Below are 27,383 nucleotides of genomic sequence, written 5' to 3' on the forward strand. Positions count from 1 at the left end.
TCATCAGGGAAACCTCTTAATGATTCAGAGATGGTCTTTATCAGGCTAAGCCCCAGCAGATGGTGTTTGGAATAATAACTGATACTTTTCTGAAGCAGTTAAACACTTGCTGTTTTTCTCACTGAGTGGTCAGGCTTCATAACCAGCCCGTTGCAAACGCCCTAGTTAAGGGGAGTTGAAACAGACACACATGCTTTCGAGAAGAAAGTTGAGTTGCACGTTCCAATGCAATGCCCTCGATGCTGATGTTATCTTTTCCTTCCCATAGGGAACCACAGTCAGATATCACGAGTGCCTGTTGCTATTAAAGTGCTGGATGTCAATGACAACGCCCCTGAGTTCGCATCCGAATATGAGGCATTTTTATGTGAAAATGGAAAACCCGGCCAAGTAAATATCTCCATGTTGTTAATGCTGATATGTTTGTATGCAACTGTCTCATATCTGATTAACCTGCGTTACGGTCTGCATCTGCCTTCTTTACATTCTGCAAAGTCACAGGCAAGGAACACCCACGTGGACACAGGGAGGGGGGCTTTTTCTTCCGGAGAGGTTAGGTGTCTCTACTTAGGACCAAATTGGCTCTGGAAGGGGAACCACCCGCTGGGCTGTGAACCCAGAGCCAAAGAACTATCTTAAAATATCTCAGGGTATGCCGGAGAGCAGGGGAGGTAGTCCAGGGATGGGGCCAGAAGCGTGACCTTCAGGTGACAGGAAGCAAAGGGGGAAGCTCATGGGGAGGGCCTGCTGCTTGCACGTGAAACAAGGGGATGACACGTGGTAGTGGGCCCCAGGGCACCCAGATGGAGGAAGTGAGGTTTGAAGTCTGTAAAAATGTCCATAATTTAGTTCAACATAAGATGAACAACAGATTTTAGATATGCAGCTATAGCATCTGATAATTGTATATGGATAGAATTTTTTTTTACCTGTCTCATGTAGCATAAATAGGAGCAATGAAGGGGGGAAGGGAAGGAGGGAGGGAGGGAGGGGGGGGGAGAGAGAGAGAGAGAGAGAGAGAGAGAGAAAGAGAGAAAGAGAGAAAGAAAGAAAGAAAGAAAGAAAGAAAGAAAGAAAGAAAGAAAGAAAGAAAGAAAGAAAGAAAGAAAGAAAGAGAAAGAAAGAAAGAAAGAAAGAAAGAAAGAAAGAAAGAAAGAAAGAAAGAAAGAAAGAAAGAAAGAAAGAAAGAAAGAGAAAGAAAGAAAGAAAGAAAGAAAGAAAGAAAGAAAGAAAGAGAAAGAGAAAGAGAAAGAAAGAAAGAAAGAAAGAAAGAAAGAAAGAAAGAAAGAAAGAAAGAAAGAAAGAAAGAAAGAAAGAAAGAAAGAAAGAAAGAAAGAAAGAAAGGGGTTAGGGAGGAAGAGTTATAAGCAAGAACCAAACAAAAACAAAAACGTGCTATATCCTGAATGTCAAAATGGATATAGTCTATGTAAGGTTCCAAAAAACACAAATCTAATACATCTGTTTGAACAAGGTGCCAAAGTACTGTATGTTTAAGAAATTTATCGTTTTTCAACTTCCTAATTTATTTCTGGATGGTGACATTTTAATTTAAATAAACAGCAGCTGACAGCATGACACTGGAGTTGTTAATCCAGCTATTCTCGTGCCTCGTGTGGGTGTCAGGAATTAAACGTACTATTTGCCGAGCAGTTTACCTGACAAGAGATTTTTTTCCCCCGAGAGAAAGGAATAGCGCCGTAGCTCTATACTTTTATTTATTGCAAAAGATTAATGTGTTACTGTCCTTGAAAACGGTAGACGTTTTCCCCTAGACTACTCATATATCTGAATTATTAACATTGTTGACCAAAATAACGCGCACACACATATAGAGAGCAAAGCTAAAATTGTAATAATAAAACTGATTAATTTCAAACACCTAGACATCATAAATGTTATAATCAAAACATTCACCTTGCACAGTGATATACTCTTTTTTATAATATTCTAACATTAGTTCAAATGTTAAGTTTCATAATGTGGAATTTCCTTATAGCATATGTTTTGAACATTTTCATGTGTGATCTTTTAAGGATGGAGTGTGTTTATATACACAGGGTTGGGCAAAAGTAGGTTTATAGTTGTTTGTATGGAAAATAATACAATAATAAATAATAATACATGAACAAACTGTGTTTCACATACTCACAACTGTAAACCTACTTTTCCCTACCCTATATATGTATGCCATATATATATGGAGATATATATATGGCAGTAAATACCATTTAGCTAAGTTGGTGGATTGAGTTGGCAAAGAATTTGATCAAAATATTCAAAATATATGCAGGTCAGTTTCAAGGGTATGTTTGTGTGATCCAGACTGTTGCTGGGGTAATGTAGCCACTCACAGACATATAAGCCTGTTCCTTTCAATCATAGGGTCTGTCAAATGCATTAGAATTTAGATGAAGCTCCATTGTTCATGCAAAAGTCATCACACATATTTAGAGAGTCAGTGGCCTTGATATTTCAGAAATTCAACACTGGCTTCACTTGTGACGTTGACACGCCTGCCTTTGGAACTCTAGGAGTCTGGAGTTTCACCCGGTGAATTTTAACTGTTTCCAAGGTTTTAATGATTTCTCAGCAGTTCTTATCCTCAGGGGGAAAAATTGCATTGTTTTATCACCTTCCCTATGCAAGATCAAAATTAAAGAGAAAAGTTGATTCTTTGTTTTATGATTTTTGCAAATCAAAATGACTCCCGTGAAGAAATGGCTATGTGTGTATGTCCATTGTACTAGCTTATCCTCAAATGAACCTCTTTAGGCAGGTTTGTTGAAGGTTCATTTTTACATGTAGAGTTCAGGTCTTTGGCTGTTCAGCATAATTTTTGGACGTATGACTGACTGGTTTGTACACATGCAGTCGTTCAACTCCTGGATTCCCTGATTTCTTTGTGCTAGTCAGAACTCATTTGATTCATTACATCAGCCCCTGGTCACTTTCAATGGCTTGAGTATCACGTTTTTACATTTAATGTTTTCCAAAAATTCATCTTTGTTACCTACACTAGAATTCCCTTATGTAAATCAACGTAGAAAAAACTTTCAGTCATCTCTCCTAACACCCCACAGACCACTGACTCACTTTGAAATTAGAATATTTGCAAATGATCTCACACTCATGAGAAGCAAATATCAAAGACTGAATTAGCACTAGGTTCATAGTCACTCAATATTTTTCAGCAATTGATGTCTGCTTTACAGCAGCCTCAGACTGAGGAATGCAGGTGACTTTGAAATCGGGCTTGCCTGGAAGGTATGGGTTTAAGGCTAAATTAAGGGGAGATCAGTTTTTGGGGAGATAGTGCAGCTGGAGATCATTAGCAATAATCAAGGGCAAGCCATTAAGAGTACACAGTTTAAAAACCTCTGGACCAAGAGAGCCTCTAAGAAGTTTTTAGAACATCTCATAAATTCAAAACCAATGTCAACATGAACATAGATAATTCTATTGTGCTTGAATCTTGTTCAATGGATTGAGTTCATGTAAATGAAGGGAGGGAGGGAGGGAGGGAGGGAGGGAAGGAAGGAAGGAAGGGAGGGAGGGAGGAAGGAAGGAAGGAAAGAAGGAAGGAAGGAAAGAAGGAAGGAGAGAAGAGAGAGAGAGAGAGAGAAAGGAGGGTGGGAGGCCCGTTTCCTCTCCTCTAGGTATAGATTTCCAGTTTGCATCTTATCTGTGCTAAAATTGGCAAATGTTCACTTTGAAAGTAGAACTGCAAATCATATCAGCCCCTACCACCTTCACATGATTCTGAAGTGAAAGATGACTTTTTCTTAAATTTGTTCCCTTAAGAGAGTAACAGCCACCCCAGCAACACAGAGAAATAGTTCATATTCCATATTATACAAATCACTGTGAATCCCTTCTGGTTAGAATTCTTTTAGGTATTCAATATACAAAGATTTAAATGTTAAATATACCAGTGTCAAGTTGGTATTTTCTGATTACCAGTTACTACTTTTTTTTTTTTTTAAAGCCAGTAGCTATAGGTAATTTATCTTAAGTCAAAAGATAGAAGATGACCTATAGCTTTAGCCTCTAATTCAATGGTTATAGGATAGAGTCATCTACAGGTTACTTGGCTCTCAGTTAACAGCAAGAGTAGAAAGATGCTGTCCACTTACTTGACATTGTTAATGGCCAAGGCAGAAATGAGAGTATGGACTGAGGATTTCAAAATTAGAAAGCAAACTATATGCCGGATAGTTCATGTGTCTAATAGGACTATAGGTTTTGGTCAGTAGGTAAATATGAATTGAACGCTAACTATACGCCAGGACTTGGCTGGGCACTGGGGATTTAGTGGCTCCCAATGCCCTACACATCAGTCTTTTTCCCTTATAGAATTTTCCCTCTGGCAAACACCTAATACAATTAGAAATGATAGAATTGCACGAAAATACCGCCAATCCTCTAGGCAGAAAGGAGACTGAAGCGATAAAGGGAATGGAGCTGTCTTAACGAGAAGATCTCTTAATATAGGACACGTTCCACCAGAGACAGGAAACATCTATCAAGTATTCAAAAGGAGTCAGCTGGGAACAACCCTAATTCTGTCTGAAGAGAGTGCTAATCCTCCTGGACAGGTAAAAGAGCAGGTCACAGATGTGGAGAAACCATCTTTTTGTCATTCCTGATAGAACCACACTCAGGACAACCAAGTGTGGAAGAGAAACCGAGAACTTCGGCGACCGGTGCCGGCAGAGGGCCTTCCATAATTCTGTTCTCTGTCTTATCTCCTTAAGACGGTCTTGCCAGGATTTTATTTTAGATACTAGCCTCTTGAGCTTACCATACATACAGAATTAGGATAATTTGCCCCAGATGGTTCATTGACACAGGGACTGAACTAGAAATGCTGTATTTCTATGAGTGGATGGAGGCCTCGTGTTTAGTCTCGGGGGATATTTATTGTCTGGGAATTCGACAGGCAGACTGCCTCGGCTCCGTCTCCTTCGGGAGGGAGCTGCCCCTGTTACTATAAATAAATCCAGTCGAGGATAATTTAAGCTTCATCACCGTCTATAGAAGTTGAGATGTACCATTTGGAGTCAGGTTAATTATGCCTGGGTTAAAATAATACTCTGATTTGCCTTCTTTAATCTCTTCTTTCCCTGATCAATACTGCAGTATATAAAGTAAGCTTATCATAGGAACATCACAGATCCCCTCCGGAGGGGAAAAAAGATAATAACCTATATTTCTAGATAGGTATCTGGCAAACGCTTGGCATGTAATGAATATTCACAGAATTTTAAAATCACGGCTGTAATTCATTTCATTCAGCGGCGACAAATATTTCAATAATTATTTTCTCAGCTATTGCCATGGAAACGCTCATTCTACTCACAGACACGCAGTGCACAAGCTAACCCCTTCGAATGAAAAATCATTCATTTATTTCTTGAACTATATTTATTGTGCACCTACAAGATGCTAAATATTGTAATACGAACCTGGGCAAACAATATGAGGAGAACAAAATAAGGGTTCTCTCTAATGGAATGTAATAAAGAAGAGAGATTACCGAAAAAAGTCAAAAGAATAAATAATATGTTTACATTTTGAAAACTGGGTTGGAGAAACATTAATGCAGCCGGTCTGGACGAAACAAAGAAAAAACGAAGATCTATTTGACAAAGCATCGTCAGAGAAAGTTCCTTTGCAGATGGCTCTCGTTTAGGCGGAGGCCGAGGCACAGTGCAAAGGGACCTGCAGGCCAGCAGGGTGAGCTGGGCGAAGACCCTGAAGGAGAAAGACCTTGGTTTGTTTGCAGAATTGAGGACTCCTGTGGCTGAGCATAACGTGTAATCGGCAAGTTTCATAATAAGAGTGTAATAAGCAAGCATGAGATTGGAGAAAAAGAGTTTTATGCTGGACTAAAATGAACGTACACACACAGGTGGAGGCACAAGTAAGCAGAAAGAATTACGAAGGCCGTCCCTGCAAAAGATGAACAGTAGTCTGGTCTAAGGTGGTGGCGGTGGAGATGGAGAGGAGAGATTACAAAAGCTGCATGAATGAAATAATATAGACCAATATCTGACGTGTGATCATCACTGAGAATTCGGTGTGGCCATCACTTTTGACAGGTCTGGAAGCTGAGGCTGGAAAAGACTAAGGCTCTTACCTAAGGCCATGGAAAGTGCCAAAGATGGGGTTTCGAAGTCTGTTCTTGATGGTGCCTGGGTCCCTGCACTTCCTCCAATCTCACCATGCTTCCCAAGGAAGCCGATTTTGAAATCCCACTGTCTGTGGGACACACTTCTTCGAAAATAGCAACAAGAATGAGAGTCCGATCCTGTGAGTGTTTTCGAAAGAAAGCAAAAATCAACTCCCGCGGTCAATAACACACTTCGTTCAAAAGCATCCCATGGAAACTTAAGCGAAAAGATAGAAAGCTCAGTAAGAAAAGTTAAGATAATTATCTCTCGCTAAGCAGCAGCAGTGAATGTGTTGGCTACTTCAGTTATTTTATTTTTCAGTTTTTGTTGGTCTTTAATGCAAACCAATGAAATGCAATTATGGCATTTCATAACCTTCATGAAACAGTAAATATAAGGGAAGCAGTTTTAACTTCCCTGCCAGCAGGCATCTTTCAGGACCTGTCTGCACACACAAGAGGGAGACAGGACTGGTTTTCAAACAGATGAAATTGATGGCCTCAACAAAATGCAGAGAGTACTATTTTCACTTTATTTTGGCAGGAGAAAGGAGATGGTAAATTAGTGGAATGCATAAAACAGTATTTGAGGAAATCATACGTAACAAAGCACATTTCAAGAGAGCCATTAGTAGAACTATGACTTTTCGAGCACAGGAAAAGCATAACTTTAAAAATAATGTGGAAAAATGGACACTAGAACCATCTAAGCCTGAGTCGCAGCTCTATTGTTTACTTGTTTCTTGGCTTTGGGCCTCAAACTCTGTTTAAACTCTCATGTTTTAGGGGTATCTCATATTTTAGGTGTTTAGTAAATAATTGTTCTTAGTAGTAGTATCTACTTTAACTAGTCTCATAGTCTAAACAGCAAAATATACTTTATTAGTATTTGTTTTTGTCTATTTTATTTAGTATTTTTATTGAATTAATGGGGTATCATTGGTTAATAAAATTAGATAGGTTTCAGGTGTACAATTCTATAATACATCATCTGTATATTGTCTTGATATTCAGCACCCCAAGTCAAGTCTCCTCCCATCACCATTTACCCCCCCTTTACAGCCTTTTACCACCCCCCCCCACCTCCTTCCCTCTGGCAGTCCCCATACCAGTTTGTCGTCTGTGTCCATGAGCCTGTCTTTTTTCTTTCTTTGCTTACTTCATTAGTATTGTATTTGTTGGTTTTATTTTTGTTGTTATTGTTATATCTTTATGAGCTTTGGTTTGGAGCAAAACACTATAAATAATCTCTAAATGGGTGTCTGTAACAGGACAATCCGTTGCCCTATGTTGGAATAGCTCCTCTTCTGTAAAACATTTCCTTACAGAATGTTTCTTGTAAAACGTTTACAACTGTTTTATTTGTCAAGGGTGAAGGGCGGGCTGCTCCTTCGTTCCTCCCCACATGAATTGGTGAGTTAATATAGCTACTTTTTGGAAGTCCACTAGGGTGAACTTGCAGAAGAGTCTGGATCGCACACGGTTCGCTCTGCACCCTAACCTGCCACTGCTGACCCACGGAGGAAACGGGGCGAAGCGTCGTCTAGGCACCTTGGGCTCTTAGAGGCTGATGCGCTCCCCGGGTTTTGTCGTCACACTGTGTGCTGCTGCTTGGGGATTTAGGGTGGGAAGACAGGCAGCCTCTGTGGAGAAAGCAGAATTGACTGTAGCGGGTAGAAGGTTTTCAATTTGGTGCTAGTGACGGAAATTGGGAACCATCTGGTACCACGAGGAGCTGACATGTTATTGGAAGGGCAGGGAAACAAATGAAAAAGTGTTATAACCAAGGAGCCTTCTAGACAAAACACCTCCCCAAGGGATTTACAAGGTCTTTACAAAGTCTCCCAGGCTTTTATGACTCAGATGGGGTTTTAGAGGGTGGCATTTCTTAAACTTAGTATCTGAGAAACACGTGTCAATATTTGGGGGTGGGGTGGGGGTGTGTGTACGTTTAACCTGATAAATTTGGGAACCACTGTATTAAAGTTAGTTAATGTTATCTTCTGTTGATTTTATTTAACTGTGAGGCTCCCTTGCATTTATTTGGCATTTACCAAACAGAGTTGATTATAAAATCTTTCATTTTTTCAGAGAAAACTATAGAATTAGTGGTAAATGGAACTCAGTTGGGAAAATCTTGCTCCAGGAAGATAAATGAAGGGCAACATTTTCAGTCTTGGAAGTGATATTTGTAATGTCAAGGAGGCATCAGGAAATATTGCTGTAAAGTAATGAGGTAGAAGGTGGAGAGGAGATAAGACAGGAGAGTTGAGGCTTCAAAGCTGTGTAAAAAACGGTGAATTTTATCCTAATGAGGTTTGCAAAGCAAAGCAAGTGATGGAGTGATTTAGAAAGAAATATTGATCATTTTAGAGGTGTGAAAAATACACATAAAATATGCAGAGGCCAGCAAAATAAAATAAGAGGCAAGAGGAAATGGAAAATCCAAATGTTGTATACATACATTTTCAGGAGCTCTTTCTCGGTATCATTTTATTTCAACTTAGTTTTAGTAAAGGGAAGGGGAGCGAAAAGACAAAGAAAATGTTGAAAGTGCTGCGCCGAGTCTATGAAGTACAGGCCCCAAAAGTCTACCCAGAGGACTAAGGACTTCACTCTGTGTTTAGCAGACACATATGCATCCTAATTCATTCATTCTTCTGTTGTATTCTCTCTAGGTCAGGCCTCTAAGGTACATGCCCTGAATAGCCACCTAATACTTTTGTTTCTTTGTTTGGTTTTAATCCTCACGCTAGGATATTTTTTTCCATTGCTTTTCAGAGAGAGTAGAAGGGAGAGAGAGAGAGAAAAAAAACATTGATGTGAGAGACACATCAATTGATTGTCTCCTGCACACACCCCCAACCCGGGCAGGGGATCAAGCCTGTAACCGAGGTACGTGCCCTTGGCTGGAATCAAACCCGGGACCCTTCAGTCCATGGGCTGGCACGCTAACCACTGAGCCAAATCAGCTAGGGCACCACCTAATACGTCTTAAAGACAAGGGTGTGTTCATGCAGGAAAATGTGACATGGGAAAACACTTTGGGTAGAAACATTTTAGTCTTGGTAGAGACTGGATTGCTATGCAGATTATAAAAAATATCCAGAAACTATTAAGTGGAGATGAATGGGGCTTATACTTGGACTATATTATACAGTTTTGAAATAATTGAGAATAATTGGGTTATTGTGTGGATTTTTCATATAATTTCTCATATTCCTGTATTTCCTCTTTTTTTCCCCTAATTTATCATCAATGCTATAACCTGGTTTCTCTTGCATGCGTAATTTTTTATTTTCCAAGACCCCTCTTTTAGGGAATGGTCCTTAAACTTTTGTTTGTTTGTTTCCTTTAGTTATGGGCACCATTGTTGAAAGTTATGGATTTCTTGCTCACATAGGTGCATATATAAATAATTTCATGCAATTTTACTTTCTCTTTTTTTTTTAAATTTACATATAGTTGGTATACAATCTTATATTGGTTATATTAGTTTCAGGTGTAAAATATAGTGATTTGATATTTTTCTATGCCTTACAGTGTGATCACCCCCCTAAGTCTAGTCATCGTCTGTCACCGTGTAAATTTATCACAATATTATTGACTATATTCCTCTTTCCCTTTTCACCCTTGCCCACCCCTTCCCTTCTGGTAACCATCCTTTTGGCCTCTGTTTCAATTTTACTTTCAAGTTGAAATTTTTGAATGGTATGATACTCATTCATGGATCATCCTTTCCTTTCCCAAGTTTAAAAAAGACTACTCTAAGAAGTAGAAGTTAGTATTTCAGAAAAGCTCATAGGCATCATCAGAAATAAACACTCAATGACAGGCGGAAGAACGAACAGAAAACCAAAGATCACCGCTGTCCTTTCTGCACCGCCTTGGACTTCCTCTCCTCTCCTTCACCCTTTTTCCACTGCCTTCACATTCACGTCGCTACAGAAAGGTTTGCAAAGAAAGAAAAAGTAGAGTTTCACCCGAGAGAGTGACAGTGGGCTGTGATTGCAGATATCACCTTGGGTATCACTGCTGGGCATTCCTGGAGAGCAGATGTACATTTCAGGAGCTTTGGGAAGCATCACAACAGTCGCCACAGATGAGTCCTCTCTCACCTTGCCCACACTCACAAAGAACTATGATGTCTAAGTCTCCACTGGCTGTGCTGTTAGAATCAGAAGGAAACCTTTCCACCCAAAGAGCACAGTACAGGGGCAGCAAAGAAGACTGAGTTCATCCCGATGCACGCTCCAAAATCTTGAAAGGGCTAAGCCCCGATTTAACCAAGATACATGGACAGAAGATACAAATATCAACAAGATTTTCAAGCAGCCTAACATTAGTGCAGGAAGGTGGCAGGGAGTTTGTTGTCAGATATATCTGGGATCGGGTGTTATAGTTAATGTCTTTGATGCACCAGGGTTCTGAGTCTCTTCAGACCTATCTCTCTCCAGGTTATGGAAGAAATAGTGATAATGCTAAAACATGCTGAGCTTTCTTTATTCATCCATTCATTTATTCACTTAGACAATGCTTATTAAGTACCCACCACGTGCCAGGCACTGTTGTAATAGCAGAGAGGGAGAAACAAAACAAAGCACCAACTCATCACCCAAGAACAAATCAATGAATGACATAGACAGGAACTGAGAGCAGATAGTCTAATAGAGCCCATGATAGTTTTATGGTTCTTAAGAGATCACATCATCAGAAATGTGTTTGCTGACTACTTGCCTTTCAAGAAGTTACTAACGACAGCAATGTCACATTCATGAAATGCTTGTCCAATTACTTAAAAATTAACTGATGTCCTAGTAGCTCACGGTGGGAACTCTGTGCTGTTTTCCTTTACCATCTCTTCGGTGCCCTGTAAAATCTTGTGCGGGGGTGGGGGCACTTCCTTGAATAAATCTGTTCTTATTTCTATTGATTGAAGCTAAGTGTATTCAGCTGTTCTTACAGCAATGAAAATTTCAGCCTTTTTAATATGGGTACCTTGTTGCATTTTAATAGCATAAAGTCCTTCAAGTGATCTACCAGGCGTCTACTCTGAGATAAAATGGCCAGACAGTGGTCATATCTGCATTCAGATAAAATGAAGTGTGAAAAACGGTTCCCACCGAAGTCTTAACCATTACCAGCTCACAGCATATTTGGAAGTTGATTTGTGTATTTGCCATTTCATTTTTCTCTCTCCATGCATTATGTGCTGAGCATGATGTGAGGTTGGCAATGCCAGCGCTCCTAGTGAGTAATCTAAATGTGGGAGCTCTGAACACCAGTCTCCTCCCTGGCCTCAAAGACGCTCTCAGACCCAAGCACGCAGCGGGAGTCACTTAGAAGGCTGTTTAAAATGCAGGTTTCTAGGCCCCACCCTGAGACTTTGTGGTTGAGTCAGCTTAAAAAGTTGCACGTCTGATAGAATTATTGGCTTAAATAAATGGTGACAAAAGCATGTTCATTGTAGGTGTAATGTTTAGACCAAACTTCTGAGATGTGGTCTAACAGGTAATTATATTCCTTTACTTCAGGTAAGCTAAATTATTGCATTTTTTGTTTTTGTTTCGGTGGCTTAATGAGCCACATATCTCGTGTTCATGCACTAGCCAGTATGCATGAGTCTTTTTCATGCAGATTACTTAGACATATGAAGAAAGGTACTACATATAAGAGCTCTGTCCATCAACTATGCTATAAGATTGCATTTAGTTATGAATGGTTCGCACCACAGAATATCAAGAAATCTTCTATTTGCCTTTATTCCCATGTGCTCACACACTTCAGCAGTTACTTCCTCAGCAGGTGCACCCGGGAGCAGAGGTCCTTTTGAAGCAAAAGGGGATCCTGGGGGGAGGGGACACCATACCTGCTCACAAGTGACTTCTCCCCCCACCTCCTCTGTTCTTTATAACTGCCCCAAAGAAGGCTCTTACCACATTCTCCTGATAAATATCTGTACTTGTAGGCTTTCCGCAAAAGTTATCTGTGTTTCACAGCTTCTCCCCTGCTACTTATTTCATTTTGATAAAACTAGAATGCCAGGGCATCCCTCTACTCTGAAATGTCAAGGCAGATGTGCTAGGCGATTATATATCGCAGACATGATGGCATTCCCATCCAATCTGGTGAGGTTGGGGACCTCTTTGGGTAACATCAGAGTTGTTACACTTATCAAGATGCTGTGTCATTAAATAGATGATAGTGACACTAACATCGAAAGCAATGATGGTGGTGATGACTAACATTCATTGAGCATTGACTGTGACCCGGACGCTATATACAGAAGCGGATGTGAATTGGCATCAATAATCAAAGCAACCCTACCAGACAGGGACCCTGGTTATTTGTAATTTAGGAATGCAAGGAAACTGAGTTTCAGAGTTCAGTGCCACTCAACCAGTAAAGGGTGAAATTACGACTTCTGTGGAGATGGCTTTATTTCATAGCCCATCCCCTTAATGACTGCTTCTCCACCTTAACCATGAGATATATATCTTGTGCTATTTTTTGTTGTATTGTTATTCAAGCTAAGTACAATTAGAAGGCATTTCCTAAGGTCCTTAACAAAAGGAAAACACCCACAAAGTGAGGTCTGTTCCATTGTAAAAAATGGAGAAATAGATCGGAGAGATTATTTCATTTATGCCTCAAATAGCACTTGCCAGGTAGCACGTGCTTGAGACAATGCACATCCCCACAGCTGCTGAAGCTGTTCTGAAACCGTGACATCGTCTTGGCGACGAGTTACAAGGCCATGATGTCACTTCCTTAAAAAAAAAAAGCCATCGGTGTTTCTTGCGCTTTAATGAACTTGGCCAGGTTGATTGGGATATGATTGTTCAAACAGACATAACATACATAGTAGGCCTCCTCCTCAGGGCCCTTAGAGCATTTTCATTAATTTTTTATAGTGAGCCTGGTATCTCCTTGGCGGTCAGGCTTCCCAGGCGTTTCTTGGAGAGATTGTCTTAGTTTTTTATAATGAAGGATAAGCTATCGTTTTTTCTACAGTAGCTGTTGCCCAGGGTTTCAGGTGGAAGTGATGGGTGTCACAGAGCCATAGATGCAAATAATTAAGCTCATTCCCTGACATCCCAAGAAATAGCTTCGCCCTCAGTTAATGCAGATTCAAAAAAGAAGCCTGTTCACCGGCGCCCAAGTGCAGTGTCTCTCCAAACAGTCCTCTGAGCAGCGGTGACTTGTCCAACCCCTGTCCTTTGTGCATCTCGGGATAGGCTCCGAAGCGTTGTTTGCATGCGTGACCCACTGGCTTTGGGAATAGTATTCATTAGCGGGTGGGGACAGGTGCAGGTCTTCAGAAAGCTCCGTTGCAGCGACGCTCGTGCCCAGGACCCTTCTATTCTGCAAACGCTTGCAACCTAGTGAGGAAAAGGGGAGAGGAATTGGGAGGATTCAAGATTTTAAGCCCTTTACCTCGAAGGGCATCCCAAAGGCCACACTCCAATCCCTGTGACAACTCCAGATCTCATTCTGGATGCCCATATACACTCGAATTGGAAATAAATATGCAATTATCCAGTGGAAATTTTCCAATACCCTTAAATATTGCTATTTCAAGCCCCAGACACCAAACGGACACAAAGTTAATGACCTTCATTTTCATCAACTGCTCAAAGCTGAGGTTTTAAGGTGATGAGCGTTTCTCCTCATTTTGGGGACACACCGTCCGTGACAGTTTAGAAAATTGAAAACGATGAAAGGCAGTTCGAGCCACCGGTGTCACCCAAAGTGCTGACGGCAGGTTTTCTGTTGCAGGTCATTCAAACAGTGAGCGCCATGGACAAAGATGACCCCAAGAACGGACATTTCTTCTTATACAGTCTTCTTCCAGAAATGGTCAACAATCCGAATTTCACCATCAAGAAAAATGAAGGTAAGCGTATTCGCATTGCGAAACAGGGTAAAATATAAATTGGAAAAATAAGATGTGAATTCCTACTACTGTTTCAATTTTTGTCCATTCAAGAGCCGTTGAAATCCAGCTCATTAGCGTAATGGCAAAGGTAATTACATCCCTTCCTCTTACCAATATCGAGACAGTAGGTAAGAAAATTGTGAATGTGCATGTTAATTTCATCCCGGGACACACCTCAATCACCTTATTTTTAAACATGGACTGTAAGAGTTAACCCTGATGAAAGTTCCAGAAATCTTGAGACACTGGGATATGGTTAGGGGATGATCTGGCTTATACTCGGCGGTTGTTAAGATTTAACTGAACGTTTACCAAGGCTTGAGGGAAAGCCAATTCTAATTGTGCCTGGTTTGTGGGTACACAGATTGTGGGTATTTGTTTTAAACCTGTATCAACGTTGACAATAGCAATTAGATGAGAAAATCTGGCTTGAAAGCTACTCCTTATCAGTGCCATTTTGGAGCTAATATGAACTGAGTTTATTAAATCTCTCACTGATGTATATCATTCGTTCTTGAAAACCAAGCAGGCTAATTGTTCCCCTTAACTATTGTCTATTGCATATAAAGACCATAGATCATTATTAAAAAGTCTCTCTGAGGGGAGGGGTTTGGGGGGACTGGGTGGAAACAGCCTGAAGAGTACAGATTGGTAGTTACAATATACTCAGGGGGATGCCAAGTACAGCGTAGGGAACACAGTCAATAATACCCTAATAACTGTGTACTGCCGGGTGGGTCCTGGGGAAAAAACATCTATCTTATCTGTCCATTTTTGTTTCCTAAGCTGCTATTTAACCAGGATTTTTAACTGTTTATTTTGGCTGGGATGTGTTTTAAGATTGAGGTTCGGCTGTTCTAGAATGATTAGCAGAATAAATGTATCGTCTCAGGCTGCCTTCTGGCTTTACTACAGGCCATTGTTTAGATTTATGAACGGTCTGTATAAAAGCTGTGCTCCGAGGAGGAGAACTTGGTTCATGGCCCGTGTTCGGATTATTGGCTGTGTTCTGTTTCAAGGAGGTAGGGACTGTTGATACAACTTCTCAAGGAAATAAAGGAAGGTTTTACGGCGCCTGTTAAATATATAATGGCCTTACCTTTTAGCATAATGCTGCTTAGCTGATCGGGGATGCTTTGATAGATGTGGGCGCATCACGGGAAAGGAAATGAGAAGGTCATTATAGAGATAGTCTTCGTTTACCTGGCTTCCACTATTAAAAACTCTTAAGGAGACAAGATCCTGTTCTCAGCGATGCTCATTTGTGAGACCCCCCTAGTTAGGAGCTCCGATCCAGGTACCCATGTGCGTGGCCTTTGTCTGTCGGTTATCACTGCCCAGAGTTCTATTTCCTGGGAGTCACATAAATATGGCTAAGGTGGAAGTCCCCCCAGAAATTCCCAACAGAGCTCAAAGCCCATGTGCATGGGCCCCACGCTTACTTTGTGAGCTAACAGGTGTCATTTATTATTTTTGCATATAAAAGCCCCTTCATTTGAAAATTCCCTGTGAAGAAATGTTGTTCCATCCCAAAGGTCTGAGCCTTTTGGAGTTTTCTGTGCTTTCTGCAGTTCCATCGCTATGGCCCATCGGAGGCACTATGTAAATATATCTGAATGGGTGAGAGGTGGTTCCTGGGTGTCAGCGAACAGCATAGCTTTTTGTCCGACATTTATTATCCCCTAAACCTTTGAAAGAAGACATGTCGGTCCTATGGTGAATGAAGGTCGTATGCTTTCTATAATTGTTGGAAGTAGTAGAAGATAAAAGCTCATACACTTCGAAAACCATATTTTAGCTCCATCATACATTTTAATAAACCTTGTAATAGAGTATGTAATGGCATGTGGGTTATCGGTTTTATTTTGGAACTGGAAAATGGAAGCTACAGTTTTGAATTACCTGACGGGTGTGTGTGTGTGTATGTGTGAGAAATAATTGAGGGGAAAAAAGACGTCAGGTACTGCAAAATTACTCAGGACAGAAAGAGCACTCTTTGTGCTATGATCGTTTATTTTTATTTTTTTTAATTTATCTTTATTGCTGAAAGTATTACATTTACTCCCTCTTCCCCCCAATGTATTTATTTGTTTTGCAAAGAATGACCATATAATTTATCATCTCAACTGGTACGTTTCTTTTAAAGTGAAAGGGATTGCCATTTATATTTATATTTATGCCTGTAAAAACCATAAACCAGGACTATTTTGTGGAAACCAGGACATATGTTCACTGTGATTATGAATTTAGGATCCAAATATCCAATATCTCCATAGAATAAGCTATAAACCCACAGGTCTTTAGAATATAATCCTTTTCCTGTGCTAGAAATTCATGACTTTTGCTCCACAGACCACTATTTTTTGGTATCCAGATAGTTACGGTGAAATAGAAAAAAGCAATTTGTCTCTTCTTAACTTGTAGAAATAAAGTAGTGGAAAGAAATTGTCAGATTCAAAATGCTGGAGATACGCAGATAAATAGGTGGGTAAATAGATTGGTATCCTGGGGGCCTGTTATTTGTCCCTTGTCATTAATGATGACAGAAAGCGCGGGCACACACACAGCCACCATCACAAGTCCAAATAATAGACATTCTTGGTTTTAAAACTAGGGTATATTTTATGTTTGAAAACATGGAAGGGAATCAAATGGTAGAATACAGCTGGAATCGTTTTTCTTTCTTCATTTAACGGTGGACTTGACACTGGCCAGCCGCTGAGGCTGCTCTATGGAGAGCGTCGTCACTTCCAAGACCCTTCCCACCACGTGAAGGTGAAGGTTGTGAGGTAGCCAAAGTGTCAGGTTTGCGCTTGCAGGGTGGACGGTCGCCCTTTGCAGTCGGATCTTTCAAGGCAGTGGTTTCGGGACTGGGTGCTTTCCAGGGAACTCGCAGCTGCGTCTTGTCCTTCAGCTTGACGTGACTGCGGTCCCCTCCTTCCCCGCTGCAGTTTCCAGCCCGCTAATTCAAAACCAAAGGCAAAACGAGACAGAAATTAGCTGCCTCTTATCTCCTACACAGTTGAGTGGTTTCCCATACGATTCTCTTTCTGAATACGTGAGAATCATATTTCTGCCGGAGTAGGAGAGCAACCTTTCATACAAATAAAGCTGAAAGCAAAGGTCAACATGCGATGAATCATTTATGGCGCAGGTGCCTTCCAAGCAGCCGGAGCACCTTGAACTGTCTAAACGATTTGGCCCGCACGCCCGTTCCTCCCTCTCCCAGGCGGGTGGACTGACCGACAGACGGAGCTCTGCTGACCGCCTTTCAGCTTCGGTTTCCACCCCAGCCTTGCAAATGGCAGACACTCAACATTAAATATAAGGAAACAGGGAAGATAAATGGGCATCCTACAGGTCCATTTATATTCTCACAGGCACATCTTGCCCCAAATTTGAGGACTGCAGAAACCTGATCTTATCCAGCCTACACATTGTAGGTGCAAGATGTGGCTGGACTGGCCAGAGAGCAGGCTGGTGACATGCGAGTCTTCCTGTTCTGCGCTGAAGTATTTGAATCGGGTGTTTAGAGAATTAAGGAAAGTCATCAAGCGCCGCTCGCTCAGGAGGGCCTGTGGGAAGACAAGTAGATAGTGAACTTGGCCTTAATTATAGCTTAAAAAAAGACAGAAGGGGACCAGCGGACCTGATAACAGTAATATTTTTTCTTTTCTTGATATATTTAAATTTTATTTTATTTTCACCAAAATTCTCTTGATAAACATTTCACTCCAAAGGCATAATCGTGGTAATCAATCTGAATAATATAAATGTTGACTAGAGCTTTGGAATAAATGTACCTTGGGTCATCTCAATGTCCACAACATGGTTACCCGTTGAGGATAATTCGTGCTTGGCTTTGTGGGGTTTGCATTTCAACTGATTGGCCAGCCTCAAGCAGTGTGTGTTCTATGTCTTCGTATCCTCTAGAAGCATCCCCCTGGTAGATCACCGACTACAGGCAAGTTGTAAGCCTCAGTTTCCTAATCTGTAATACCAGGGTAACAATACCTCCCTGCCCGCGACGCGTGCATAACCCAGGGCTCAGGCCGCTCTCGGCACGCTGTCTGGCACATGGGAAGACACTCACCAGTAAACGGGACAAGATCCTCGTTACATGAGTCCATTCGTTTCTCGGTTCCCATCCTATGGTCGGTCTCTGGCGCATCAGCCTCACCAAGTCTCTCTGCAGCTCTAACTCCACTGACTCTGGATGTGGGGCAGTAATTCTGAAAGTGGGCTCACTGGTGATTGTGAGAAGCCTGGGCCTCACTAGGCTGCGCTGCAAGAAATCTGCTTAGCGGTGCGTTGCATCTCAAGGGTTTTACAACCAGAAAGATCAGAGAGGGGGTGGAGGTGGGGAAATACTGAAAACATTGGCCATCGACAGAAACAGCTGCAGGATTTCGGGGTCTCACTTTGAGTATGAAGGCTTTTTCTTTTTTTTCTCCTTTGCCAAAGAGAAACTCGGCTTTCTCCGCACAGTGGCTAACCCCCGCTTCCAACTCGTTAAGGTTCCTTTCCCTTCCAGCATATCGGGTTGTTTTAAATCACCCACAGCCTTCCAACACACATGCCCTGTGGGAATCATTTTGCATAAGCTGATCAAATAGACTGTCTTTCTTTGCTCTTTCGAATAATGTCAAGTTATGTCAGAGTGCTCCTGTCACAGAACTGAAATGTGCTGCCTGAGAATGGAAGTGGATTCCCCTGATCCCGGCCCAGCCAGTCTTCCATCTCTCCCAGGCTGCGCCTCAGGCCTGCCTCTCCTGTACTCGGCGTGGGGGAGTCGAGGCAGACAGAGTCCCTCTTGCATTCCCCTTATGCCCCATCTGGGCTGCACTGGATCTGAAAGGCCTCCCTGATGACCCGCAGAGCAGAAAGGCCCACCTTGGCAAGCCCACTGGCCTCTCCCTGGCCACCTCGGGCCTCCTTGAGTACTTCCATTACTCCGGGCTGCTTTGAAGCTAACAGAGGACTTTCTGAAACAGCATCTCTTTCCCCAAGTGGCCTTTACAAAAGCCTCCATCCCTCAGCTAAGCAGATCTATTATTATTGGGTTTCCCAGGCAACCATACCGAGGCGACAAGTGGGAACTGTGCTTGTCTGCGTGCGCTAATGACGACCTATGTATTTAATTTTCCAGGACGTGGGCTCTGTCTGCTCCGCTCACGTACGGGCTTTTCCACAGCACCCGACATGGACGAGAGGTCGTTTTCATCTAGGGCGTCGGCTTTCACTCGTATGAAGCAGGCACTTGGTCTCAAGGCTGAATCATAAAATGTGCTCAGTTTGCATGAAACGGGAGGGGCAACTGGGATCCCGAACATGCGCGATAGCGTCCTGCGCACGGGATCCGGAAAAGTTTCTGCTTCGGTCGTTCATAATTTATTGTTTGTGCTTCCGGCTATGTTCCGTTGATAAAAAAAAAAAAGCCATTTATGTTTCATTTTGTTGCCTAAATTGTAATTAAGGACAATGAACAGGCGAAGAAAAACAGGCAACAGGTCTTTCCTTCCATGTCCCAAGTCGCCTACGACTGTGCAGTTTGGTCCAGAAAGCTAGATTTTTCTTTGCCTTAAGTACTTTCTGTAGAAGTCTTTTTATTTTCTATAGTTTCAATATCTTTCAAAAACCTTTTTAAATTGATAGAACAAGAGCACCTTCAGAAGTTAAGAATTTCCTTTGCAAATGTTGAAAATCCTAAAATTATTGCTCTGGTCAGACAGAGAATGACCCTTAGAGTCTATTTTTCAGTGCCTGTCATGGGAGACAATTTAGTTCTGAGATTACTGACTTACAGGGATATCATTTAGATACACGTCACGTAGACTTGTATGTCTAGTTGTCCATCTGCTGTTCAAAGTTATGAATTGATGGAGAGCTTCTCTGTCCATTGGCTAGCAGTCATTTCTGGTCCTCACAGGGCATTCTAATTCTGCAGATTTTGGAAAGAGAAAACCCAGAGATAAATTGGCACTTGCTTAATTATCTTAAAGATATCTTAGTTTTCTTAAAGATGCCTGGGGGCATCGAGCCTTTCCTTTGAGAACATTGCTAAGACTTTTGCTTCCTAAATTAATAAAATAAAATAAAATAATAAAATAAAGGGATAGATTGAACATCAGGAGGAGTATAAAGAATTATTCAGAGAAATTTTTTTAAATTTATCAAGTCTTGTTTGGATCATTTTGTTGCTGGTGCCATTAAAGAATAATGTTATTTATTACAAGCCTAAAATAGGCCTCAGGATTCTGTAGGTGCCAAATAAACATGATCGGCTTTTGGTGAACACCAGCAAGGATTATAATGTGGAATTTTAATGTGGAACAAAACGTGCCATCAGTCTAGGCAAACTCTTCCTTTCTAAAAAAAATGTGAAATGTAGTTGACAATCATTTCATCTCCTTTCAGCGCAGACGTTTGCATTTTGAACTAATTTGAGCACTTTATGGACACCACAGTAGCCAGAGGTGACCTTGTGTTTAGGGGTGTGACCTGCATAGCACACATCACGTGCTTTGAATCCCTCCGTTTATAGAAGTTGATGAAGTCAGAGGAATAACTTGAAAACACAAAGGGGGCACTCGCACAGATAAACACTGAAAGGTTGACTTGGGGTGAATTAGAATGAGTGATAAAAGGGAAACCCTGTGGAACAGAGGACGAGAGGACAGCCCAGGCTTCGTACCCGTATGTAGGGAGACTTAGGTTGGAATCCCAGCTCTCTGATTACGATCCATGAGAACTTGTGCGCAGAACTGAATAGCCTTGAATCTTTATCTGTAAAGCGGAGATAATATTTACCCCTATGTTGTTGTAAGAAACTATTAATTTAGGTAAAAAAATAAAAACACACTAAGTTCAGTTCCTGGTAAATGGAAGATTCTCAATACTTGTTTCTTTCCTCTCTCCCTCCCCCTAACATTTTGTGGGCCTTCGGAATATCTCTCATCCACTCAGTGCAACAAACAAAAGTAGTAACAAGGAACCTAAAATAAGGCCTCTGGGCTATTCGTTAGCCTAACTAACAGTATGCTACTGGAGCCCCTTAGCTGAGGGGGTCATGACTGAGCATGTCTCTAAACACTGGGGGTGAGTAAAGCAGAGAGAAAGGAGAGACGGGAGAGGAGAGTTTCTGTGTGACTCAAGCTGTTCTGTGACTCTAACCCTTGTAATGTGATCAAGGAATAAAAATAAAGAGAATCTAACAATTGTAGGTTCCCATAGGCCTAGGCTTTCTCTATCCAGAAGCCCTCACCTACACATCTCTGGGTATTGGCAAATGGGATAGTTGAGAATTGATAAAATGATAGGAGCTAGCAGCTCTTAGTAATTAGCCAGGTTATGAAGACCATCGATGCTAAATACAGAATTGCAAGCGTATATTTTAAAAAAACAAATAGCCCGGCTGGGCGTGGTTCAGCGGTTGAGCATAGACCTAGGACCCGGGAGGTCACGGTTCGATTCCCGGGCAGGACCCATGCCCAGGCCGTGGGCTCATCCCCTGAGCCTCGTGCTCACACGGGCCCGGCCGTCACTGCTAACTCCGTCAAGGCCGTGATTTGCTCCCCCGGTTCCCTCCTGTACGAAATGGATGAGGTCATGGTCGGGATATGAGAACTCATCGGCTCTGACACCCTGAGTGGGCAAACGTGGTATTCGGAGAAAAATCACAAACTTTGAAACCAGACAAGCCCTGCACCCACTGATTAATAAAGATGTGACTTTGGGCAAGGCTTTTAACTTTCTGGAACAGACTGTGTTTGACAATATTCAAACAAAATCGCTGCGATGAACAGAGGGAAAGACGTGGGATAGATGCCAGAGGCGGTGCCTGGACCTCTCCTGATGCTACTATGGATTTTGTCTTCATCAGCCTTCAAAAGGAAGAATGCCCCTGGGAGTGACCGTGATGCTAGAAATTATTGATGACACCACATTAAAATCTTGGGTAGTATTGCTAAAATATATGCTCCTACAATATTATAGGTTCTTTTTCTTAGTATAGTTGGGCAGAATTGTGGACGTATTAAAGAAACAAATTATTTTCATACGCCAAAAGAGCTCAATGAACATATAACACATGGTCCCAGTAGTTCAGAATTTCTCAGGATGGAGACAAAGACATATAAGAGTTTTAGGAAGATATTGATTATTGGGTTAAGTTTTGATTGATCAGATCTCTCCAAGTGGAGCCTGAATACAGTTTTGCAGAAATAAGACACATGGTGATGTGTAGAGGTGCCCGTCACATCATAATATGAAACTGTCGGATATGCAAGTTGTTAAAGGTGAAATAGGGAAAAGCCAAGAGTTTTCTTAAAAGACAAGTAAAAGGAAACATTTCGTGGAGATCCATAAACTCTGTGATCATAAGCCTTTACTGGGTTACCGAAAGGAAATTAGGTAGGTAGGTCTTAGTATTTTGAATATACCTACATCCATTCTTGATGTTTTTCTTAAGATAACAAATGGGTCTTACACATCTAGGAGATTTTTACCTGTGTGTGGGCGCACATACACACACACACACACACACACACGCACATACACGCACACAAAGATTACTACTGGGAGTGGGAAGTAAATTGATATAAACACACATTTTATACACACACACACACATATACATATACATATATACATGTAGGTTTCTCAGAGTATTTTTTTAAATCTTAAAAATAAAAAAATAATAACTTTGGTCATGTTCTAAAACATACACCTTAAGTTGACATGAAACTCGCCACCGGAGGCAAGCCACTGGACTGACGACGGTTCGATCACAATCGGAAGAGATGGAGGAAAGCCAGTTGTAAAAGGAAGGCAGGCAGGGAAAATATAGACTGTGAACAGAATGAGTCGGTGAGTCACCAGCAGGCCAGCGACATCGGCGCTGGCAACGACCTCAAGCGGAGGGATCCCTTTATTTCCCTTGGGAAGCTGCTCGGGAAAGAATGACTCTCCCTGTTCAGAAAGTTATGAATTGTAGTTGTCTATTATGTGACTTACATTGCGTTACATCGCAATATGTCACCGTGAGGTGTGACATACTGTAATGTAAGTGACAGGCAGCTAAAATTTTACAGCAAGAAAACTTTTTTTTTTTACATCCAGGATCTGCTATCAAATTTGATAGCAGCTATCAATTCTTTTTTTTCTTTTTTTTCTGAAAATAGATCAAAAATTTGATGTTCATGAAAAGCAGGCCATTTTGAAACATCCACAAACACTTCAGTGCCTGCACAACTCAGGCGCCATAAATCAGCTTAAAAAAACAAAACCAAGTGAAACACTCTAAAAGCCGTGTCAGCCTTAACTCAAACTCTGTGTTTGATTTCTAAAATGAGTGCAATAATTTGTTTTTAGATTGTGAGTTTAGTTTGCTTTGGGATATCATTAAGAATTAATGCTCAAATAAATAATTGTAGTGCCTCGATGAGACCAGTGGTTCACAACTGAGGGTGGCTTTGCAGTCCAGGAGACGTTTCACAGTGTCTGGAGATGTCACAACTTGGGGAGGGGGAGGGTATCCCTGGCATCTAGTGGGTAAAGCACAGAGATGCTACTAAACATCCTCTGATGTGCAGGACAGTGTCTACAAGGTCATTCTGTCTAATATCTTGGCATTGCCTGTGATTACAGAGGTCATTGTTTAAGTGAATCGATCTAAATATGGTCATGACCTGGTCGAAAGATGGCCCAAGTAAAACTTTAAAAAGTCTAGAGATGGTAACTTCCATTCATCCATCCATCCAGAATCTCTTTGCACATCGCAATCAATGGGTATCTCAGTCCACTAAGAGCTGCACTGCAAGTCCGACAAGCAGAAGGAAGCAGGGTTTCTGAGGTCTAATGATATCTCTAGGGTACATTTATCTCTGAGGGCCTTTGGAAAATGGTTTTCCCTCCCATGCTCCAGCGGTTCCATCTGCACCATAGGAATTTGTATACAGCAAAAGTATTCAATTTTTTCCTTTTAATAGGGGAATCCTTTCATTAAGCTATACTTTTCAATGTACTGTAATTAAATAGAGCACACAGACACGAAGCCTCTGTGATCGATACACAGGTGAGGGACGGGACCGGGGACTCTGTCCATTGCCCCATCACTCCCAACATGAGAAAACGCAAGATATACCTTGACAACAATGATACCAAAGGCTTTCTCCAGGGTAAATTCACTTGATATTTTGAATTATGCCAGGAAAAAGCCCTGGAGAGTCGATATTGCTCAATGTAGAGCCCACTATGGCGTGAGGACAACTTCAACCTCCCCCTTTGCCTGCAGAAAGCCACTTCTGAAAACAAAGCCGACGGTAATCTATTGTCAGTGTTTGCAGCTGACAAAGACCTCTCACTGTCTCGGATTTCCATCTGCCTGGAGACAGCGTGGCAGAAGTAAAAAGAACACAGGTTTTAGATTAGGATAGAGCCCGACAGGACTCTCTGCTCTGCCACCTGCTGACTCTCTGTGTCTATTATTGAAGGTCTGGGGGCCTCTGTTGCTTTATTTGTGAAGCTGGGTTAATAGTGCCTCATATAGAAATGATTTTAAGGGCTCAATGTGATAATGATGGAAAGCATTTACCACAGAGCGTGATGCCGAATAATAGCTATTGACTGCTTCGCATTATAATGGTAAGAATTACAGATAATGCGTGTAGAGTGCCTGCCATGTAGACGATGCCCATATACAGTAGCGACTGTTACGATTCAGCCAGAGCTAGCATCCAGAAAGAGTCCTGAAACCTGAAAATTAGAGGTGATTTAATTTCATTTCCTTGTATCATATCGTATTGCCTCTCTTCCGTCCTTATGGCACAGAATCTCTAGGCTACTCCCGGGATCTTAGGGCCCAACTTTGACACTCAATACATTTTAACTGACACGTAGCATCATCATAATAACAACACCCAAGTGTCTTGCATTTCTTGATGGGGAGTTTCTCCATCTTGCAGATGAAGAGACAGAGGCAGGGGGAGGTTATGGATCTCATCCAAGGTCAACTAAACACCAAATGGTGAATCCAAGATGCAGGTCAAGGCCGTCAGCTCCAGAACTTGGTGCGTGAGTCGCATCAGTGAGTGTTGCCTAGTTGAATGCCTCTTGATAACGGCACCCTGCGATGGCCTAAAACAACACCCCCTTTCAGTCACAGTTCAGGATTTCCCCCACACCTCTTGCAATTATAGGCTTAGCTTATGCTCTGGGACAGGTCTGAATGCAGGTGAGATTTCTCAGGTTCCGCTTACCTCAATCAGGAGACTGTGAGCTGAAAAGACACATGATCTGCCCCCATATGTGTATCATGTTACCGAGCTGGCACCAACTTCTGGTGACCCTGTGAATGAGTGACGTCCACAGTGTCCTGTCCTCAGCAGTCCTGCTCGGCTCCTGCTGACTCCCGCCTATGGCTGCTTTTATGGAGTCCGTCCACCTCATATTGGGTCTTTCTCTCTTCCTGCCTCTTCCTATTTTTCCCCAGCACCATTGTCTTTTCCAGAGGTCCCTTCATTCCCATGATGTACCTGAGGTAGGACACTTCTGGTTTTGTCACTTTTGCCTCCGGCGATGGCTCAGGCTTGATTTGCTCTGAGACCCACTGGTTCATCTTTCCGGCGGTCCAGGGAATCCGTAGAGCCCCCCTCCAACACCGTATTTCAAAGGAACCCATATTTTATACTTACCAGCCTCTTGGCTGTCGGGCTTTCATATCCGTACATAGTAATTGGCAATATGACAGAGTGAACGGTCTTACCTTTAGTCTCTAATGACACAGCTTCGCTCTGGGTGATCTTTTTCCTAATTCTTCATAGGCTGCCTTCCAGGCTCAGCCTTCTCTTGGCTTCTTGGCCGCAGTCTCTACTTGAATTGATGACTGAACCAAGGTGAGGAAAATGGTAAAAAGCAAAAAGGATAATTGGGCTAGAGATTCCCATTTTAATAGGGGAGGAACGTGAGATTTACAGACGTCGCTGGTCCAGAGAGATTTAAAATCTACCCGGTTACTTGCTGTCAGATCCTCTTATTTCAAGGGTAAAAGGAATGGGCCAGAGCCTGCTGTGCGGGGATGGCTCCCAGGTCATTGTTTATGCTGCTCCCGACTCTCCTCCTGTCCCCGGGTCATCCCTGAGACATCCTTTGTTTTCTCCAAGAAATAGTCCATGGTGTCAGCTGAGTATTCTCATCTGCTAGGAGGCTGAAGTTTCTTTTTAGATGAAAACTGTTCCAGTTCATTTGAGTCCAGATCCTTTTAATGCTCTGTAGGTTTCCTATGTGTCCAATTCAGATCCGGCCCATGCCTCCAAACATCGTATCTATTACTCTCTGAGAAACAGGTCTTTCTGCCTGCAGCATGCCAGCCCGCTTAAGACAGTGCCCTAAAAATTTTTTTCCAGTCAAGGTGCTTTATGAAGTAGTATCTTAAATGTTTTAGATGTTAACAAAGGACAGGCACACCCTTTATTTGAATTTGACCCCATGAGAGGGGTTGGCAAACGTTTTCTATAGAGGAGCAGAAAATGCCCTGTGGGTCACATGCCCTTTGCCAGATCTATTTGTTGCCACCTTTCTAGTGAGAAATCAGCAAATAAACAATACATAAGCTATCGACCATGGCTGTTTCTAATAAAACTGTTTATAGAAACAGGTGGCAGGCTGGATTTGGTCCAAGGGTCATGGTTTGCTGACTTCTACTCTAGGTCATTTTATACTATGATTCTCTTTTACTATTCGAGAGGCAGGGATTGAGGAACAATTTTATTTTCCAACCCAGTAAGCTCTATATCCCAAATTCCATTAAGTGGTGCTTATAAAATAGATATTTTGTCGTTGCTATTGTTTTGTGTGGGCTTACCTCTTTTTTCCTCTGACTTATCACATGTCACTAAGAGAAGCCAACTGACACTTGGAACATTTTCCCTGGAAAATATCCCACCAAAGTCAGAAAATTAATTAGGGGCTTAAAACAAATCTTTTATGTTGCTATAAACATTTTTTGTTTCTACATAACTCGGTCGACCCCTATAAACTGAGTTAATAGAAAATGTGGCCAAAATAAGACGCATAGTTAATTCCAGATTCCGTGTAGGAGGGGACTATCCAGGGGCATAATCATAGAGAGAATTCTTGCAAATATTTTTACCAAAAAAAAATTATAACCAGTCTACTTACTCAGCACCATCTTACCATCTTTCTCAGGAGAAAGACAGATAAAAAATTCTACAGAATAATAGAGGTTCATTGTTTGTTTTATTATTTTTG

At 41.7% G+C, this 27,383-nt stretch overlaps 1 protein-coding gene across 1 annotated transcript in view; it reads left to right on the forward strand.

Annotated features, from left to right (window-relative positions):
• CDH8 (cadherin 8) overlaps positions 1–27,383 on the forward strand; it is a 130,030-nt gene that overhangs the window by 74,976 nt on the left and 27,671 nt on the right. The window contains exons 7-8 of the mRNA XM_087827418.1: positions 269–390; positions 13,955–14,072. Coding sequence (XP_087683544.1) covers positions 269–390; positions 13,955–14,072 — 240 coding nt within the window. The remainder of the gene's footprint in view (positions 1–268; positions 391–13,954; positions 14,073–27,383) is intronic.

Source organism: Miniopterus natalensis, chromosome 18 (genome assembly GCF_054644295.1).
Source record: "Miniopterus natalensis isolate mMinNat1 chromosome 18, mMinNat1.hap1, whole genome shotgun sequence".
Taxonomy (NCBI): Eukaryota; Metazoa; Chordata; class Mammalia; order Chiroptera; family Miniopteridae; genus Miniopterus; species Miniopterus natalensis.